The sequence below is a fragment of the Podarcis gaigeae genome (genome assembly GCF_964106915.1).
Source record: "Podarcis gaigeae genome assembly, chromosome: 15".
In the NCBI taxonomy this organism is placed as follows: domain Eukaryota; kingdom Metazoa; phylum Chordata; class Lepidosauria; order Squamata; family Lacertidae; genus Podarcis; species Podarcis gaigeae.
Window position 1 is genome coordinate 1,999,654 of NC_139692.1, and position 21,400 is coordinate 2,021,053.

At 43.7% G+C, this 21,400-nt stretch overlaps 1 protein-coding gene across 4 annotated transcripts in view; it reads left to right on the forward strand.

The window, feature by feature from the left end:
- Nucleotides 1-21,400, forward strand: part of PPP3CC (protein phosphatase 3 catalytic subunit gamma) — a 78,039-nt gene that overhangs the window by 50,175 nt on the left and 6,464 nt on the right. Inside the window, exons 5-14 of one of the 4 annotated variants that reach the window (XM_083713620.1) lie at nucleotides 708-853; nucleotides 3,130-3,269; nucleotides 4,600-4,677; nucleotides 4,774-4,868; nucleotides 7,483-7,608; nucleotides 9,178-9,255; nucleotides 10,641-10,667; nucleotides 11,625-11,706; nucleotides 13,021-13,118; nucleotides 18,730-18,759. In XM_083713620.1, coding sequence (XP_083569746.1) covers nucleotides 708-853; nucleotides 3,130-3,269; nucleotides 4,600-4,677; nucleotides 4,774-4,868; nucleotides 7,483-7,608; nucleotides 9,178-9,255; nucleotides 10,641-10,667; nucleotides 11,625-11,706; nucleotides 13,021-13,118; nucleotides 18,730-18,759 — 900 coding nt within the window. The remainder of the gene's footprint in view (nucleotides 1-707; nucleotides 854-3,129; nucleotides 3,270-4,599; nucleotides 4,678-4,773; nucleotides 4,869-7,482; nucleotides 7,609-9,177; nucleotides 9,256-10,640; nucleotides 10,668-11,624; nucleotides 11,707-13,020; nucleotides 13,119-18,729; nucleotides 18,760-21,400) is intronic. The other 3 variants (XM_083713621.1, XM_083713622.1, XM_083713623.1) reach the window with 3 other exon arrangements.

Genomic DNA, 21,400 nt, shown 5'->3' on the forward strand with positions numbered 1-21,400 from the left:
TGTGTGTGTGCTGTATCATTGATTGATTGATTGATTGATTGATTATGTGGGGCTTACCTGCCCCCCCCCCAAATATTCTGTTCAAGTTGGTACCCGTGCTAGAGAGTACATTCTGTTGTTCACTCCCAGTTCGGAGTCCGAAATTTCCAGGACATACAGTTTTCTGTCTAGATATTCACTGTTTGAAATATAGCAACTCTATGGTGAAGCCTAGCATAGATGGCTACAATTCTATGTGAACTACATGTACACCATAGAACATAAAAAATTCCTTCCAGTAGCACCTTAAAGACCAACTAAGTCAGTTCTTGGTATGAGCTTTCGTGTGCATGCACACTTCTTCAGATACACATGTATCTGAAGAAGTGTGCATGCACACGAAAGCTCATACCAAGAACTGACTTAGTTGGTCTTTAAGGTGCTACTGGAAGGAATTTTTTTTGTTTTGACCATAGAACATGTCCAAGAATCTTCTGCAATGGACAAGGAGTCTACAGGCGATGTACTGCAGTTCCTTGGCAGACATGTTGGTGTGGAAAGTCTCTGAAGCAGGAAAGGAGGAAAAGTCCTGGCTTAGAGAGAGGAAGAGGCAAGGCAATTGTATTTCTTAAGTCCAGATGACTGGCAGATTTCTGGGAGCCTTTTTATTTTTTATCTTTTATAGTTTGCATAAGTCATTGCAGTTCTCTTGCTTCTGTTTCCTGCAGGTCGAATCAAGTACTCTGAGCGGGTGTATGATGCATGCATGGATACATTTGACTGTCTTCCTCTTGCTGCCCTTTTGAACCAGCAGTTTCTGTGCGTGCATGGAGGGCTGTCTCCTGAAATCACATGTCTAGATGATATTAGGAAAGTAAGTGGTGCCTCTTTCTTTTCTCTCCACACCTCCCCTCCATAAAACAGCACAGGTATCGTAGTTCCAGTTAGGGTCTTCTTGTAGGCTTAGGTAAAGGTAAAGGTACCCCTGCCCGTACGGGCCAGTCTTGCCAGACTCTGGGGTTGTGCGCCCATCTCACTCAAGAGGCCAGGGGCCAGCGCTGTCCGGAGACACTTCCGGGTCACGTGGCCAGTGTGACATCGCTGCTCTGGCGAGCCAGAGCCGCACACGGAAACGCCGTTTACCTTCCCGCTGGTAAGCGGTCCCTATTTATCTACTTGCACCCGGAGGTGCTTTCGAACTGCTAGGTTGGCAGGCGCTGGGACCGAGCAGCAGGAGCGCACCCCGCCGCAGGGATTCGAACCGCCGACCTTTCGATCGGCAAGTCCTAGGCGCTGAGGCTTTAACCCACAGCGCCACCTGCGTCCCTCTTGTAGGCTTACCTGTCCCCATTCTGACAAGGTTCCACTCCAGGGTATGTTTCCCCACCACCTTTTCTTTTAAGGCTACCTAAGACTTGTTGAAGGGGCTGCCAGGCATGAAGACATGTACACTTCTCTCTGATTCCAGGCTGAAGTTCTGTAGGGTTGACAGTGGTGGAGGAAGGGGGGCGGTGGGGGCAGGCCACCCTGGGTGTCACCACTGAGGGGGTGACAAAATGCTGGGTGGCACTCACTGCGGGGCCTGCAGAATGCCCGAGCCACGCGTCTCTCCTGGGAGAGATGCGGTGGCTTGAGCGCATGCAGGCTCTGCTCTGCCCAAACGGTCCGCCCGCTTCCTCCCCCCCCCCCCAGCTGTAGGGTGGCTGAGTGGGAGGAGGCAGGCAGACTCTGGAGGCCCCATGGTGTGCCCCGCCCTGCCCCGTGGGCGGCTCACCCCAGGTGCCCGAGCAGCTTTTTCCGCCACTGGGTCAAAAGAGGAAAGGTGCCAACAGGGAACTCATGTGCGTTCGCGGCATTCGCCCTCCTTCCTGGCAAGCTGAGGCTTACTCTCTGTTTTTTCCCCCTCCATGCACCCTTTTTCGTGCCCTGGTGAGATATATGCAGTTCTGTTATTTTCTGGTGTCTGCCTTATGTCCCGTCCCCGTCCCCCCTTCTATGTATAAAGCAAAGAAGGGTGTTACATAATGGGGAGATTCCTGAAGGTAGCAGAAGGAGACTTGCAGGGACTCGGGATAGCAAAGTGCGAAGCCCTGGAGAAACAGTGAGGGAGGTGGTTTATTTTTCAGGACGAATTAAATAAAATTGCGGTCTTCATAGAATTATATAATTGGAAGAGACCCCGAGGGTCATTTAGTCCAACACTCTATTGTAGCCAGAATCTCAACTAAAGCATACACACTAATTCAATGTACTGATTTTGGGGGTGGGGGTGGGAAATGATCACAATAAACACGAACAAACTTTAACAGTCACGGCCTTCCCGCCCTTATTATGCCCAAACCCCACTCCTTTGACAGTGTCTGTGAGCGTGACTTTCTCAGATGCTTGTGCATTTTAATTTATGCATTATATATGTCGTCTTTTATTAGCATGGTCAAGGCCAGAGGGGGGGGGGGCAGACCGCCCAGGGTGTCATCACTGAGGGGGGTGACATTCAGCATGACACACGCCATGACTCCCAAGCCTACCCCGAGCCATCGGTGGTGGTGGTGGTGGGGGGTTTGACAAAAAAAAATTGCACTTGGTACCACCTGACCTTGCTAGGCCTCTGAGGGTTGAACTTCTTTGTGTATGCTGGTTTATGAACATCATAAAGATTTGGATTGGAACTTCTTTGTTCTCCTTCAAAGACAAATTAAGCAGTTGGAAAAAGAAATGTGTGTTGCCTTTAATCCAGGGTTTCTCAAACTTGAGTCTCCAGCTGTTTTTGGACTACAACTCCCATCATCCCTAGCTAGCAGAACCAGTGGCCAGGGATGGTGGGAGTTGTAGTCTGGAAGCAGATGGAGGCCCAAGTTTGAGAAACATTGCTAATCCTTACAGAGATTGAATGATTAAAATTTTCTTATATCTTGAGGGGGGAAGTGGATTCCCTATTCGTAAGTCTTCCACACTTAGAAATCAGCGCTCATATAGGCAATGTTTGTTTCCGAGATGTGACATCATAAACTATGTTTATCTAGCACAGATGAATTGAGGTTTTTTTCTCATGCACTGTATTTTGGCATGCTCTTAATAATGAGTTCCCTTAATTCTGTATGTTTATATCAATTATCTTTTTTTTGGCTTTTCTGTGTGTGTGCCTTTCAGTTAGACAGGTTTAAGGAGCCTCCAGCCTTTGGTCCAATGTGTGACCTGCTGTGGTCTGATCCATCAGAGGATTATGGCAATGAGAAGACACTGGAACATTTTACCCACAACACTGTTCGAGGTTGCTCCTATTTCTACAGGTAGGAAACATTTCAAACATAACCCTTGGTTAAGTGAAAAGGTAGTAGTGTGAAGTCCCAGTTGCTGTGCTCAAACCACTCTGTTCCAGGGCTTTGAGTGGGACTCTGTCCCACTTGTGATTGTTGCTGTCTTAAAAATACAACTTGTATTACTACTGAATTCCCTATGACTTTTCCCTCTTGTAAAACCGAAAAGCCATTCGTTTGTGGCTTTCTGAGTTGTTTACAAGGTCAAAGATGTGCCTGAAGGATTTCAGAAATACTAGAACAAGTTTGTGTGGACTTATCAGAACTTTAAAACGTGCCAAGCAAGTTTTATTTAGCAAAGCAATATATCTTGAATCTGAATGTTATTTGCTTCACAAGTCCCTCTGAATGTTTATTTGGATGGCCTCGGGATCACCACAAATTACCAGTATCCATAAATGTTAGTTTGATTTCTAGATGCTTAGCAGCCCTAACAAGGAGTCAAGTTTTGTTGTAGCCCTAATTTTTTCAATACAAACATCAACCACAAAAGACACATACACCAAAAACCATAATAACAATAATAACACAATTTGACAATTCAGATTTGAATACACTGATATACCTATGACTACCCCTTTTTAAACAATATTTTCCCACCTCTCTCTCCTTCCCCTACTTCTCACCACTTATCGCCTTATCGCTTAAATATTTGTTCCAGATTTCTTCATATTTATCCATTCTTATTTTGCAACGACATGCAATTTGTTCGTATGTCCATATTATCAATCCATGTGCTCAATGGAATCTTTTTGTGGCTCTTCCATTTCATCAAAACAAGTTTTTTTTTTTTTAGTTTTTGTTTTTTTTGCTTCTAATATAGCACAGTACATCCATTTTTTTGACCCCTTGCAATCTCCCATGTTTCTGGAATATAATTTAGAATTAAATTCAGTTCCCCTAAATAACAATTTATTTTTATTACTCTTGCTATAAATATCCTCACCTCGCACCAAAATGATCTTATTGGGCAGTTAATCAGAATATGTACTAAGTTCGCATCTCCAGCATTAAATTTTATTTTTTTAAAAAGTTTTGTTGCAGCCCTCACCCTCCCTCAGGCTGTGTAGAAAGTTGGAGTTGGACTGTGGAGATGTAGGTTCAAATCCCTATTGAGCCACAACCTATCTTCAATTCTTTCAACCTAACCTATCTTTGCAAGGTGATTAGAATAATTTGGGGCAAAAGTGGAATGTTCCTAACTTGTATATCCTCATCCCTCTTGGGAAAAAGACAGAAAACAAATGTGATGATGACTGCCTTCAGCATGTGTTAATATTGCTTTTTAAAACTTCTTTTTCAGTTACCCTGCAATTTGTGAATTTTTGCAAAATAATAATTTGTTATCTGTGATTCGAGCACATGAAGCCCAGGATGCTGGGTAAGTTCAGAGTCACTATTCTGGTGCTGTGTTCAACAGCTTTGTTGTCTTTATGTATTTTGCAAAAGCCTGCCTATCTTCTGCTCACTTTTCCAGGTACCGAATGTACAGAAAGAGCCAGACTACGGGCTTTCCATCCCTAATCACAATCTTTTCTGCACCAAATTATCTAGATGTCTATAACAACAAGGGTAAGATTTTGACTGTGCCCAGGATGCCAATGTGAGGTTATTATGAATTCTTTCCTGATGTCTTGATGTGTCCACTTTTAATAGAATCTCTAGCTCTTGCTTACCTTATCTTTTGCTTCTTAATACTTGGTTTCTTAAAATGGACGTGGTTTGTGCTTGGGCATTCTGCCAGAAATGTTGCAGGAACAATTTGCAGGAACAATTCCATGTAAGTGGGGTACAGAAGATGTGTCATCTGAGAGGGATGGTTGGGATTTGGAGCAGCGGTGTCTGCATTCAAATCATTGCTCATTCAGAAGTTTACTGTGTGGCTCAACCTTACTTAGCTATCTTACTATCTTTTTTCCCCAAATAATTTTTATTAAGTTTCCATATACCATACCAAAATCATATTCATTATTCCAAATCATACCAATACAAATCATAAAATCCGAATCCAATTATTTTGCCAAATTATAAATTTTTGTGGGGGGTACCCATGCTTCGAGATCGGTAGGAGTCCAATCATCTTATATTTTCTGCTGCTTTGATGTTCACAGTCCCATCCTCTCATCTCCTTGTTGTTACCCTTTTTCTTCTCAGTCATCTCCGAGTTATCTCCACAAGTGAGTTGAAAGAAACAGTCTTGTTTATATTTCTGTGTGAACTTTGTAATGCTCTCCCGTAATTCATCTCACATAGATCCAATAGTCCAGAAGTCCCATTCGAGCAGCCGTCGCCATCTTATTCAGTTCCGATGAAATACAGTCTAAATGTCCGCTCGTTAATTTTCTCAGACCCATTGTATCATAAATCAGTCTTTCCAGGAGGGTGATCGCCCTTTCAAATTTACGACCCAAACCTGACACCAAAACAGCGGCTCATCCTCCCTAAGACTACAAATCTTACAACGAGGTCTGCCTCTCAATGGTGGATCACTTTTGTAACTACGCCACAAAGAAACCCTCTCTTCTTTCCAGATCTTTTCACTAAGTAAAACCTTTTATATTTTTTTCTTTCCCACACAGTTTATTTTTCATCTCATTTGCAAGTAGTTGTTGTGACGGTTCTTCTAAGGGGGAGGGTTGTTAGGTAATCATATTAAAAAAGAAGAAAGTTTTCCCCCCCCTTTCCGTTCCGTTCAACATACCGAAATGTCTGTAGTTCTTTGATGCTGTCTTCTGTTCCTTCCGTCCCATCATTCATCGTCTCAGTGGTAGAATTATTTAGCAGATAATACCCTCCTGACCTCGCTCGAAGCATGTGCGTTTACTTCTCCATTTTTTTTTTCCTTTTAAGCAATGCAACCAGTTTTGCTCTTGAAAGCGGCATCCGGGAGCTCTGAGCCCGCACGAGAGCTATCTGCCCAGTGCCCCCACCCCCTGCTTCTTTCGAACTCAGGGGTGATTTATGGGCAACCGCGGGCGAGGCAGCATCTTCCCACCCCCTGGGAAGACGAGGGAGACTGATTTTACTCCCCATAATCAGCCTCTAATTACCTCGTGCGAGCCGGGTAGATGATATTGTCGGCCATCTTCCAAGGCGCCCCCAGCGGCCCCCCTACTTAGCTATCTTACTATCAATGAGGAAACAATTCATGTAACCCTCAGCTCTTTGGAAGAAGAGTGGGTGTAAATGTGATAAATACAATCTTGGAAGGACTGAACCAGAATCAATTAAATGCAATTCCTCTAAAGCTTGTATGTTAGAAATAGTTTTTGTTCTAAATTAGTTACTGACCTAGTTTGGATTTAACACTAACCCATAGTTTAGTGTAAAGTGCACGAGGCTGCTCCCCACTCCTCCAGTGGCCATGGGGAGGAGATAGGAAGCACCTGCTTCCATTTTCAGCTAACTGCGGTTTGTCATCCAATAACTGCAGTTAGTTTAACATACCGTGGCCCCCTAGAGTATAACCTCTATCAACCCTCAACACTGGCTGTGCTGTTCTACAGCATGTGGAAGCCCCAATCTGTCCAAGAAATGCAGACTTGTGGACCGTCGTCTGAATTGTGCTTGTTTCAGCAAACCATAGTAATAATAATTATTATTATTTTCCCCAGCCACTCTGGGCAGCTTACAACATATCAAAAAAATAATAATAAAAACATCAAGATCAGACTAAACAGCTTGTCCTGCTTCAGATGAAATTACAAGCAAGCATTTGTTGACTACTGAAGGAAGTACTTCCAATCTATTGATCGCAGCTGTGCTGGAGGGGAAGCGACAGTGTATGAGTCTGAGGCCTTAAAGTCATGTGGCATTAAAGCATAGGCTAGTGTTAACTTAATAATAAAATAAATTTTATTTATATGATTTCTCCCCATCCTTCTTCAGAAGACTGCAGGATAGGTAACAACATTTAATACACATTCCAAAATTTAAAAACAACATATGAAATTCACTCTTAAAACTTTTATCAGAAGAAAAACAACACTTGTAACAGTAAATTTCACCTGATGTCTGATGGATATTTTGACATTCCTTACTGCCTCTCTCATAGAGGGTGTCTGATTTTCATAGGGATTTCTTTACACAGCTGTATAATTGCATTTCCTAAGTTGTGTAACCCTGGAGGACAAAGATAAAATCAGCACTCTTGTAATTTCTCTTTCTCCTTCTTGTTTTCTTCTAGCTGCTGTGCTGAAATATGAAAACAATGTCATGAACATCAGGCAGTTCAACTGTTCTCCACACCCTTACTGGCTTCCAAACTTCATGGATGTTTTCACATGGTCTTTGCCTTTCGTAGGGGAAAAGGGTAAGAAGGAGATTGCCCAATAAAATTATTGATAAGCAAAGCAATTATCAAAGGAGCAGGAAAACAGATCCTCCTGATGCAATAGGATTGACTAGGCTGGATGTAGCCTTGGGCGGTCTGTTGCTGCCATAAAGGAGAGACATTTGTGGATTTTGCTAGCTTGCTCACTCCTGAAGCAAAGAATTTAGAAAATTCTGCAAAATTTGGCCTTCAGACACTCAACCTTCTATTATATATATATATATATATATGCATGTTAGTGGCCATTATTGTGTCATAGGAAATTTTCAAAATATATTGTCTCAGGTTAAAAAATCAGGGTACTTGTGTGTTTACAGCATTTATGTACTGTTTTCAGCTTTAAAAATCCTTAAATCCCCATTCAGACATGAAGCTGACTAGGTAATCTTAGACCAGTTGTACTCTCTCAGGTTGTTGTGAGGATAGGCTTGGTGAAGAATTGACGTTTTTATCCCCCCAAAAGTTTTTGATTTCAGTTTCCACTGAAAGGAGGCTGCATTTTAATATTTTAATGTTTTAATGTTGTATTTTAATCTTGTTTTTTAAGTTGTATTTCAATCAATTGTTTTATATCGGGTGTTAGCTGCCCTGAGCCCAGTCATGGCTGGGGAGGGCAGGGTATAAATAAAATTTATTATTATTATTAAAACGGAGGGCACATGGTATGTGCTGCATCAGACTCCTTGGAACAAAGATTGAACAAAAATGTAATAAATAGTTTATGGTGAATATTAAAATCAATAACAAAACAACAAAACAACTGCTTGGCTACCTTGGGAGGGAGGGGTATAATAAATAAAATATTTGAAAATCAGTTTATAAAATGCAAATAATGGGAGATAAATCTGTGTAGATGTAGTTGTACATGCATAACCTTTGTTTCAGCTGAGAGGAGTAGAAGGATTAAGTAGCTGTTCTAACATTTGTTAGGTTTTATGTAACTGAAATTTAATTTCAGTTGAATATTTTATATATGTGTGTTATGTGCTCCCCAGCCTGCATTTTTATACACGTAATGTCATATTGGCATGGTTCACACCTAACACCAAACTGTATTGCTTTGTTTGCTGTGTAAGCAGTCCTGCTTGTACACTCTCTCTGGTTCTACTGTTCTCCAATAATGAATTGGGAATTGGGAGTTCTGATGGGGAAAATTATTTGTGGACTTTAGGTTATAGCTTGAAGGAGTTTAAGAAGCACCATAACCAGAGAAAATGGTGTTCAGGGATAAAACAGAACTTTTTAAGCGCAAGGCCTAGTTTGCTTTCGGCATCTGAACCAGCAAACAGTGTATGTTTGTCCTCCAAGACAGCATTGCAAATAACAGTTTGAAGTTGGTTTCCAATCCTACTTTGGCAGGCATTGAAACAGAGCGTGTGTGAGGAATAGGAAGAATACAAGCACAAGGTTTGTTCACGTAATAATCCATGATGTATCATCATATGTGAACAAGCCCATTCACATGCTGTGGCAGATACAGATACACACATAAACACGCGCACACACAAAATCTCTAATCTCTTGCCCATTTCTCATTATTTCCTGCAGTTACAGAGATGCTCGTTAACATCCTTAACATCTGCTCTGATGATGAGCTCATTTCAGATGGAGATGAAGCATTGGACGGTAACAAAACCCTTTTACTTTTTCAGGGTGGGTTAGGTTTGGTTGCTTTCAAGCACTTTTGGAAGAAATGACATTCAAAGCTGGATCTCATTCAAAGCTGCCTTGTTCTTAGCACCTTTTTGTTGCCATCTTTTTCATTCATAGTTTAAGCTCACTGTCTTTGGCTGTTTTACAGACAATTATTTCTCTAGCATAATAAGAGCCACTCTGCGCCCTCCCTCCCACCTCCCACTTGATCCAGCAGCAGTAACTTGGTATTTGTTCAGATGGAATGAAGGAGGAAAGGAGAGTTAGGAAGAGGAAGCCTGACCAGCGTGAGCAGCTGCCTTTTCAGTTTTCATTTACATCTGCTGCTGCTCCTTACGCCCCAATACAGATGGATGGAGTTGTGAAATTGGCTTGTCCAGATATACTAATCAACTTCCAGTCCACTCAGTTTCACTTCTGAAAGAAATTGCACATTTTTAACTGCATAAGTACATTTGTAGATATGCACCCATCTTTTATAAGATTAAAAAAATCCCTCAGTTTCAGAAATATTCTGAGCCTGTGGGTGGCGGAGCAGCTGATCATCATGGGCACTCTTTCGTATGCATCTGTGACAGTTGCAACAAAATGTACACATGTATTTTTGCAAAACTACTGGTCATGCTTCTGGGGGCTTTTGGCTTTCCCAAGGTTCAGCCTGAAGTGCTCGAGAAACCCACACAACTAGTTAATGCTGCGAGAGGGGGCACAAAGACTGAACAGGCAAGGGCATCTCTATGATGCCAACTCTCTGGAAGGCTACCCAACAGTGTGCAGTGTTAAACTAGTGACAACTAAGTATGCAGGAAAACTGAAGACTACTTTTCTGATATTATTACAATTATAGGAATTTTTGCTGTCTTCCTTTGCTGCTTAATTGTTTAAAAAATACTGGCATTTTGCACTGCTAGATCAGTTCTTTTGATCATTGGTCATTGGATTGGCCTTTCCATCCTTTTTGCACAATCTGCAGAAATAGATCCAACCTCCTCCTTTTTGGCCCTTGCTAGTAGTTTATAGAATTGTAGAGTTGTAAAGGACCACGAGGGCCGTCTAGTCCAACCCCCTGCAATGCAGGAATCTTCTGCCCAATGTGGGGCTCATACCTCTGCCCCGGAGATTAAGAGTCTTATGCATCTGAGAGACAGAAGGAAAATTGATTTGTCCGTCTGGAGTCTGACAGCCAAGTGAGCATGACACAGGTGCAGAAGAGAACTACCAGCTGACCCAGCGCTAACCTTCATGTCCCATTGCACTTAAAAAAGAAATGTTATTCCCTCCCTCCCATGGAAATTTAAATTTGTTTCTTCTATCTCTGTCTTCATCTCCTTGTTACTTGGTGTCTCCTCTCCCTGAAGATAACTACATTTCAAGCTATCCGAAAGGTACCCAGCTAGAATTTGCTAAAAGCTTAATTCTCACTGCCTGTGCCACCAGATTTCCTTGGAGTGGATTTTGAATAGCTGACTAGTTGAACAGTCTCGCCATTTCCCCCTTCTTCCCCATCAGTTTTAACATGAACGTGGTGCATTTGGTTTTTGTTTCTTTTTTCCAACCCTGTTGTGTTCCACCAGGAACCCGAGCGATGGGGGTCACGTTTCTCTTTGACGTTTGAATGCAGCCACCTTGTGCATGGCTGATCCATTGGTGCATGTCAGTTCTCCAGTTTGGCTTGTCCTGTTCTTAATGCATAGTCGGGCAATTAAAAAAGAAGATCTTAGCTTAGAGGAGATGTATTTATCATTCAGTGTACAGTTGAGCTCCCAGAACCTCCATGCTTTTCAGTCCATGTTTGGTCTGTGTAGTAAAAGGGAGTGTACTTATCCCTAGCACATTGTATTCGTTGAGGACTCAAGCAAAACCACAAGATTCCAGCCATTCCTTTGTCTGCGTCTATGCCAAAGGTGGTGCTTGTGTGACCGCTCTCCCTTCTGCAAGCACAGCCCAGCATCCTGATGTCTTCACCCTCACTTGGGCTTGTAGTTGTGTTCTTGCCTTGCAAAACTGTGTCTCAATGGCTGAGTCATTCATGTTACATCTCATGTGTACTGTGGTCAAACATGTCTGGGCAGGCAAAGAGGTCTGCTGCTCCGATCAACACTTGTCCTACTACTTCTGGTGCTCCTACTTCCCCCTGTTTGGACTTCCTCTTTGTGTGTCATTCTGTCCATCACTTGCTGCCCCTTTCATTCAGTTCATTACCATTCTATGGAATTTAGCTGTAAAGTTGTAATCGGATTTCTCTTTCCTAGAGCCAAGCAGATGCTTCATACTGGCATTGCCTGAGCCTTAGTTGTTTTCCTCCCTCATTCTTTTAAACCCTTTTTGATTTTTTTCCTAAGGAGGCACCACTGCCCGTAAAGAGATCATCAGGAATAAGATCAGAGCCATTGGGAAGATGGCACGAGTCTTTTCAGTTCTTCGGTAAGTTTGCTCGCTTTGGTGAATCCCAGCTTGAGAGAGAGGGAATATCATTTTGCCAGATTGCCCTGGCTGCACCAGGGCAGAGAATGAAAGGTCGGCAAGTCTTGGACCAGTGCATGTTAAATGTTTAAAAGTCCACTGTTACAGGACTGATTCGTGTGGGACTATCACCTGGGATTTGCACTCTCCCGGCAGGGAGCCAATTCTGTGGGAAAGACCCTACACAGTGGTGGTCTTGTAAATGTTACAGCCAAGCTGCTCCCATTGCAGGACTGTTGGAGATGTAAAGTGTCAGTAGGGATTGTTCAGGGATTTTTTTCTTAGTACATTCATATTCCACCTTCTATCATAATTGGGGAGGGGGTACAAGACCTTTGTGGACTTTGGATTTTTGTTTTGATCAATAGATTCCAACCCCCCCCCAAAAAAAACCCCAAGATTTGATTCTTAAATGCTGTTTTACACATGATTGGAAGCTGCCTTGTACAGTGTAAAATTGTTTCTCTCTAGCCCAGTATTGTCTGTCCAGAGTCTCAAGGCAAAGGTCTTTCCCATCATGTGAAATTGATTCTTTTAATTCAGAGGTGGGGAATATTTTTGGCCCAGTGGACCAGACTGTTATCTGTCCCTACCCTCATGGGCCAACTTCAACTTATTGGTGGGATTAACCCACCTGTCAGTCACCTGATTCAATTATGAAGATATAAGAACAGACGAAGGACAGGTGGATGTGCCTGCATACCTGTCAAAGGTCCCTTGCCCAGCATCTTCTGAGTGCCTGACAGCCAGCTCATTGTCGCATGCTTGGGAAGGGCAGTGTGAAGCTGGCAAAGCTGCTTTATGCAGGGGTTGACTGTCTGATGGAGCTTCCCACAGAGAACTCAGTCATGGAACCGATTCAGCTGGGTCTCTTCCTGCTCTACACCTGTTGTCAGGTGTGAGACAGGTGGCTGTGGTTTGAGGAAAAAGGCCTTTGGGGCTAAATTGGGACCCAAGGTGAGCCCAACTTGGTCCACAGGCCAGAGGTTCCTCACTTCTGTTTTTATGGGCGATGCCAGAGATGGAATTGGGGACCTGCATGCAAATCATGCCTGTTGCTGCCCTGTCTACAGGCCAGCAAATATGTGCTCAACAGGGAGGTGTATCCAATCCCAGCTCTAAATGCAGCTTTATGGATCACGTATTTACAAACGTAACAATTTCACGCACATTAAAATGTTTAGTAGTTCCCTAAAAAGATCTTGAGTGTGCAGCTGAGGAAACCTAAGAGGTGGGATCAGATATAATTGGTCACTTTGCCTCTTTTTCTTGCAGGGAGGAGAGTGAGAGTGTTCTGATGCTCAAAGGACTGACTCCTACAGGTACTCTGCCCCTGGGAGTCCTCTCAGGGGGGAAACAGACTCTACAGACGGGTATGTATATGTCATAGGTGCCAACTCCCTGGGGCCCTGGGTGCCCAAGCACCCACAAAATTCCCCATGAAGGGCCTGGGCATCCACAAATTTTGGTGCCAAGGCCATGCACGCTGCATGGCACCCACAGCCCTGGGCACTGATGGTTGCGGGGCCAAGCTGGCACTCCTAGTATATGTGCAGGATAAGACTAGGTGTGATGTGTTAAGAGATCATCTAGGTTTTGTGGGGGAGGCACTGATATTTCCCCTTCCCCTTCCCCTTCCCCTTCCCCTTCCCCTTCCCCTTCCCCTTCCCCTTCCCCTTCCCCTTCCTAGTATCTGCAGTTCTGTCACCAGAAAAGATGGGCTTTAGCTTACAGGCCTTTAACTCTGGCACTGAATGGGGGGGGGGGGAGAGAAGCTCAGTTGGTGGAGCATGGGACTGTTAATCTCAGGGTTCTGTGTTTGAGCCCCACGTTGGGCAAAAGATCCCTGCATTGCAGGGGGTTGGACTAGATGACCCTTGTTATCCCTTCCAACTCTACAGTTCTTTTATTCTATTATTCTGTGAGTGAAGCTTAGAGGAGAATAATAGGAGAGGCTGAGAACACTTGGACTAATTTAATAGAAACCTGGCAATGGGACTTGAGGGAAGGATTTCGTCCAAGGCATTTGTATGATGTTGTCATAGCTGGTGATCTTGCTGGGAATAGAGACTTGAAACTTGCATAGTGTTCTGGAATCTGTTCTTTGAACAACTATTCAGATTTCATCTCTTTAACAGCAGTTGCCCTTTAGACTTCTGCTGCTGTGTAAGAGCATGTACAAATGCCATCAGCCTGCTTTTTTGTTCCCTCCTGTACTAAGCCCATCTGTTCTCAGTGCTAACATTGAAAACTAACAGCTGTGAGTTTGAGATTCTCTTTCTGGGTAGGTTTTTAATATGGACATTTATGCTGGTGTTTCAACTTGTGTGTCCTTCTCAGACAACTTGGGCTGGGGCACAGGCACCAGTGCTTATGATGTGTGCAGACCACTTTTTCCTTGGCTTTTTATATCATTTCATTCTTGTCCTTCATGGACTGTAACTAATCTGTGCACAATTGTCAGCTCCATATACACCCATTGCAGTTTTGATGAAGAGAAAACAAAACTTAAGTTTACACTGTTGCACTGAGGCACTCTCATAGCTGTATACCAGATGTTAAAACTATTAAGCTGTTTCTGGTTGTAGATCATTCTTTCCTACCCTCTAGTATAGTGCCACAGCCAGGTTTAGCATCTACTGAAAGAGATAAACTGGTGAAATTAGGTGGATGAGTGCAATAGGACAAATCCACAAACAACTATTTAAAAAGAAAGAAAGAATCTAGGCAAGGGGTACAAGCAAATACCAGGAAGAGAAAGACATCACAAGACTTGGGTTGAGATTAATTAGCTCAGCATTTTAGGACTCTAGCACACACACAGTTGATCTTAAACAGGCAACTTATGAGATGTGAATCTGAGATTCTGCTTGCAAGCAACCAGCCAGCCAGCTTTGGCCAAATGTGTCTGCAAGGAGGCCCATGTGCACCATCAGGTCAGTGCAGCTTGGATAGTTCTCCCAAATCCCTATATAGGCTTCCTGGTCAGACTTGCTCACAGGTCTGCTCAGTAGGAGATCCAGCTCTTACTGCTCTCTGTTGGCTTTGGGCTACAACTTCCTTGCTCTTGCTTGGCCTTTGCTTCATCCTGCCCTGAAACTGACATACAAGCTTATACCTCCTGAATTGAGGTAAAAGCATTTGTACACAAACACGTGTACAAATAGTGACTCATCATGTTGTGCAGTGTTGGAATTTGTCCCTTCCTTTTGTGAATATCCGTGGCAGATCATACAAACAGCAACCCCAAAACCTACCAGTCTAGATGCATCTTTAGGGAGTCTTCTTCATGCATCATTGTTTGCCTGTGCACACTTCCCCATAAGAAAAAGTTTTAGAGAAGGCCATTCTTTTTCAATGACATTTAGTATTGTGACTGTCAATAGCTGATACAGCTCTGGGGTTTTTTCACACCTGCCACAATCAAAGCAATCAAGAGATCCCAGCAAATGTAAGAACTCAGCATTCTTAATGTTGAGATAAAATTGCACACCCAAAATCTGAAGTGTTGGGAAATTGTGAATATTTGCAAATATTTTTTTCAGCTCCAGTGTATACTTCCTGTTTTGTCACGTGTACACTCTTCCAGAACAGCACGCTTGCTTTTTCCTACATTAAGGTGATATTGTGTTAAATTTTGTTAATCTACTGCAGATAGCACTGAAGGTCAAGCTTTGTGGGCAATCATGACTGGTTGTGAGGTCAGTAAATGAGTTATAGCAACATGTCTCTCTAGAGCAGGGGTCAGCAAACTTTTTCAGCAGGGGGGGCGGTCCACTGTCCCTCAGACCTTGTGGGGGGCCGGACTATATATTTTTTTGGGGGGGGGGAATGAATGAATTCCTCTGCCCCACAAATAACCCAGAGATGCATTTTAAATAAAAGGGCACATTCTACTCATGTAAAAACACGCTGATTCCCAGACCGTCCGTGGGCTGGATTGAGAAGGCGATTGGCCCAGGCCTTAGTTTGCCCACCCATTCTCTAGAGGGAACCCTGTGATCTAGCGTTTTAATCCTTTTCTGCTGCCAGCCTTCATGTTTGGCATTGAGCCAGGTGATTTTATTTCTCATCAATGTTGGAAAGAGGCTTGCTTTGGCACTTGCTAGCCTAGATTTTAAATTTCTCACATGGAAGAATATTGTAGCAGAATCTTCCATGTTCAAAGGAGGTGGTGAGTTCCCTTCTTTCTTGCAGGGGAAGGCTAGACTTAATTTTCCAGATAGTTGAACATGTTTTTTCTCTCTAATGGAATAGGAAGTTGGCAGATGAAGGTGTAGGTGTCAAGAACTCCCTTTCTTGAGCTCTGCAATAAATCAGGCTGAACCATGTCCTTTAAAGACTGACTAGGAGTCTAATAACTTGGCTGACTGTTTTTAACTATTGCTACATCGGATTTTTAAGCTTCATAGAAACCTCCAAACATAAGCATCTAAAAGCTTCCACTGAAGCGTCATCACACTGAAATTAAGCATATGAATTTTATGAGCATTGTAACTTTACAGGATCTGTTTTGAGCTTCAGTAAAGAGAACACATTCTCCTGCTCATTTCCTCCTGTTTCTCTGTCACATTTAATCTTCACACATACTTTGTTTTCTGCATGCAGTTTCTCCTTCCTCATCTCCCAACCAATCCCTGACTTTACATTTCCCTGCCTTTGTCCTCATTGCCTGAAAACTCTCCCTTTGTACATCAGAGCATCAGCTCTACTCAGGCCCGTATCCGAGTCAGTTTCATACCTCCATTCATTCCACTTTTTTAAAAAAATAGCTACTTAGCTAATATAAGCCAAATTATCTCCTTCTAGAATTGTCTCTGAGACCAGTGTTCCATCAGTAACAATGTCTTAGCACACCTGTTTTTTTAAGGTTGTGCTCTCCCATGCAAGCCTCTGGTAATCCTGAGGCTGAGAGCTGGCAACTTTACCCAAGGCTGCATAGAGGGATTTGTGGCTGGCTGAGCAGTGGTTTTCACTAAGGTCCAGCACTGTGTTCAGGGAGGCATTCAGTCTCCTTTAATGTGTCATTTGTTGCATGAAAAACAGGACTTGTTTCCTGGATCATGAGATCAGAGATCCTGAACTTTGTCTTGGTCTTCACAAACTTGCATGCTGTAGCTGTCAGGTAATGTTTTAATCCAGCTCCAGCCCAGCACAGAAACCAAGACCTCTTCGTTATGCCCCCCAAAATGAAGAGCCTCAACAGGGATGCTTTATCACCAGCAGTTCCAGCACTGAGGTGCAACTCAGATCAATCCATGTATTTCATATCAGAGAGTTCCAGTATGAACTCTCAACACTTGGAAAAAACGTTTGATGCCATCAAAGCCTTTGAAGATAGTGCCTGGATATGCCAGATCTTGAAAACATGGGAGCTGTGCTCTAGGCATGTATCAGAAAGGTCCCCACCATTACATAGTGCATGTGTGCGCAACAGCCAGCCAGGAAGCATGGCCCTTTTGCCATGGTGTGCTTTCACCAAGGGCCTATTGTCACAGCTGTTGCATCACCCCAAAGCACCATTCTTTTTGAAGCGATACTGTGGCACCACCACAAATCTCTTTCCCAACAAGTTAGGACTTCTGTTTCACATAGATTTGATAAATCTACTGAACTGGATTTTAACCAGTGCTCCATTGTGGTTTCATGATATTGATATATGTGTATGCTGTGGTTATCTGTTGTATGTGTATATGGTTATTTTGTTTAAATGGAAATTTAGTACACACTTTTATACGCAATTTGGTCTTGTTAGTGGATGATCTGGGTTACTGGGACTCTCAGTGTTTTTAGAATTCTATCCATTGGCAATCTGTCATGTACCTTTGGACAGACATAGGCAAACTCGGCCCTCCAACTCCCATCATCCCTAGCTAACAGGACCAGTGGTCAGGAATGATGGGCATTGTAGTCCCAAAACATCTGGAGGGCTGAGTTTGCCTGTGCCTGCTTTAGAAACTCCCAGGCAAAGTGAGAAGTTAACATGAATATATATTTAAAGAAACATGAACTGTCATGGCAAAACACACTTTACAGTAGTCATCTCTGGCAGTTTGGAACCACACAGGCCAACATGCAAGAATGGCCCCCTGACATTGCTCAGACATGATCTGTTTTATTTATTTTAAAAGTTAATTTGTTGTATGTTGTGCTAGAATGCTCTGAAAATACAAATCAAAGCTAGAGCATCAAAGCTCAGCAAAATACATGTTGCTAAAGTGCTCCTAAATATGAATTGTTCTGTATTGTTTCTGAAACAACTGCCGCAGATCTCTTTGCGGCTGTCTGAGGGCAGCTGGTTCCAAAGGCAGGGGCCATAACCAAACCAGCTATTTGAAGGGGCATGCAGGAACACTGTGCAGATTAAAGTTTCTATAGAGAGCTGCTTGCCTTATTGGAAATCCCAGTGCAAAGGTAGAGTGGGTGCTTTTTGATGGCAAAAGCAGAGGATCTTTGTTCATAGGAAATGATATGACATAGTTATGAAACCATTTTGGGAGGTGGGATTGATCTGGTGTTAAACAAAGCAGGTTACGTCTGGGGCTGAAGCATGGAACAAGCAAGTATCCCTTCTTTTATACTCTTTTCTGAGGAAAATATGTGTTGGTTCCAGCCATGTGCTGTTGATTGCAGCTGTGGCTATTAAATGCATGCAATGGGGATTTGTTGCTGCCTGGTCCTATCAGTCATGGAAGAAGCTACCTCCACGACATCCATTGGACTCCTGGTTTTGAAAAACCAGTCCTGCCATTCTCTGTTCTTTTTCCCCTTGGGGCTTGGGATAATTAGGTTTAAGGAAGAAAACTATAACTCCCCTCTGTCTCTCTGCCCTATTGCCACCATCCTCTTCCACTGGTTGTCTTCACAATCCTCCTCGGTTGGGACTGGGAGGGTTGTAGATCTCTAACAACCATGGTTATGTTAAAGTTCACTCACTCTTTTCTGTCTTCATTTTTGCATGCCACTGTTCCTTCTGTATTACAGCCACAGTAGAAGCGGTAGAGGCACGGGAAGGTATGGCTAGAATCTTGCAAGAAGCGTGATGGTTTGTGTGTCTGCTGATCCCCCCCCCGCCAAGAGCTTTATTCTCAGCAGCAGTACGAACGCTTTTTACTCTTGCATCACCAGAAGGGGGAGAAGGGGAGAGGGCCATGGCCTGGCACACCTCCCACCCCTGGGGTCCATCCACATGGGGAGGATTCACAGAGGCATCCGTCAAACTCTCTACCCTGCTTCTATAATCTCTCCTACATGGTCTTCATCATAGCGTTAGAACTGGGTAGGCTCAAACAGCCATGGAGATATAATGCTCCATACTGTGACATTATTTTTATTTTAGATGAACAAAGCCTACCATTCTATGTTGGCTTCAGGGCTACGGTGTGGAATTGGACCCATCCCTTGAGACTTCTAGCTGTGCTGAGTTACAGCAAGAGTATTGCAGCTGGCTCAACCATGGTAGGCAGACTTGGCAGCTGCCTAGAGTGGCACAACTCCAGTGGGGCTCCTGCCTTGCCAGAAGCAGCATGCAAGTTGTGTTTTTGGTGTTCCTCTCGAAAGGTTTGTATCAGCGGCTGATGGAAGTTGTAATCTGAAACATCTTGAGAGTAGCCAGTTTGTTGGACAAGGCTGGCTTATCTGTCCTGCCCCGTCCATCTAGCCCAGTATTACTTTCTCAAACTGGCAATGGATCCAGTATATTGCACTCCAGCAATCGCCCCAGATCCTTTTCCTTGAGATGCCAGTGATTGAGCCCAGGACCTTTGGGCATGCAGAGCAGGCCCTCTGCAGCTGGGCTCTAGGAATGTGGTGCAGAATCCTCTGCACTCTCAAAATCACCACCATGAATAGGGCAGCAAAGTGCTTGCAACTGGTCCTGAACAAAGCCATAGAATGTGCATCTTTGTGACTCTTCTTGCAGAGCATGAAGATGTTCAGGACATATTGCTGTCCAGTAACCACCTTTGGCCTTCCCTGTGGGTAGGCTTGTCAGAGCTGTAATCGTCAAATGGCTCTGTCTCCTTACTTTCTCATTTACCACAGTCATGTGGCAAGTACCTCTGTGATCTGCAGACACAATTTTTCCCAATCTTTAAAGGAATTTGTGCTTTGCAGAAAAAATAACCATTCTAAATTCCTCTAGCTCTTTGCTTTTTCAGAAACAGTGTGCAAAAGGAAATGTGCTCTGCTCTGGAACTGATGGAGAGAACAAGACTATTCCACATGTGCGCCTTGTCACACTTGAGGCTTTTCTTGGCATTCCCTTCTTGGTCATGCAAGATTTAAAAAATATATCTACTGCTTTTTTTATCCAAAGATTAGTTTCATTCTCCCATTCTTTGTTGTGTTGTGAGTGTGTGGTGTTGTACTGAAGTATGTGACTTTGATTTAGTCCTCACTATTATTTTTGATTTTATGTTTTTCAGTTTTCAAAACTATGCTGCTGTTTCACTGCACTAATGCCTCGATTATTGAGCACATATCTGACTTGATTCTTTGTTTCTTCCAAGATTAGGCCAGGAATTGTACTGAGAAAAAAGCAATACTAATGAAAGTCCCTTACAGGGGTAATTTTGCCTAGGAGTTTAGGCTGGAGAGTCAGTTTTAAGAGCATCGAATGTTGTTTGAGAGGGCATCTGTTCCTACAGTGTATACATGTACCGTATTTTTCGCTCTATAACACGCACCTGACCATAACACACACATCGTTTTTAGAGGAGGAAAACAAGGGAAAAAACATTCTGAATGAAACAGTGGATGTATCATTTTTGTGCTTCATGCTGTGGCCACAGACATGTGATCTGATGGTGAATTTGGGGTGACCCAATGCAAAAATCCTGAGAATTCCTGTGGATCCATGCTTTGTAACCACGTTTTTGCACCATTGCAGCCCCAGGCAACAGTGGGTGCGTGATTTTTTTGGTGCAGGCTGTAGCCATGGACATGCTATGTGATCTGATGGTGAATTTGGGGTGACCCAATGCAAAGATCCTGAGGATCCATGTGGATCTATGCTTTGTAACCACATTTTAAGTGGGGAGCGAAGGAAAAACAAAGAAGGGACATGAGAGGGGTGTGCAGAGAAGCAGCTGGCTAAGAATGCAGGAGAGAGATTTAACGGGAGGGAGGAAAGAAAGGCAAAAGTTTCCCCCTACCCAAGCCAGCCATCTCTCTCTCTCTCTCTCTCCCCCTCCCCCCTCTCTCTCTCCCTCCCCCCCTCTCTCTCCCCCACTCTCTCTCCCTCTCCCCCAGCAGTACCGGAGCACAGAGACACAGAGACGACCCTTTCCCCTCTGCTTGCCTGGAGGGGAGGAATGCAGGAGAGGGATTTAACGGGAGGGAGGAAAGAAAGGCAAAAGTTTCCCCCCACCCAAGCCAGCCATCTCTCTCTCTCTCTCTCTCTCTCTCTCTCTCTCTCTCTCCCTCCTTCTCTCTCTCTCTCTCTCTCCCTCCCTCCCTTCTCTCTCTCCCTCTCCCCCAGCAGTACCGGAGCACAGAGACTTGCCTGGAGGGGAGGGGCTTTCCCTGCTCTTTGTTCCGTTTCAGCAAACACAGCAATGAAACAGAGGCGGGTGGGCAGTAAGACCCTGAGGCAGAATGCAGGAAAGCAGCCACTTCCTCTTTTCAGGTTTCCCTTCTCCGTGAAGCGCGATTT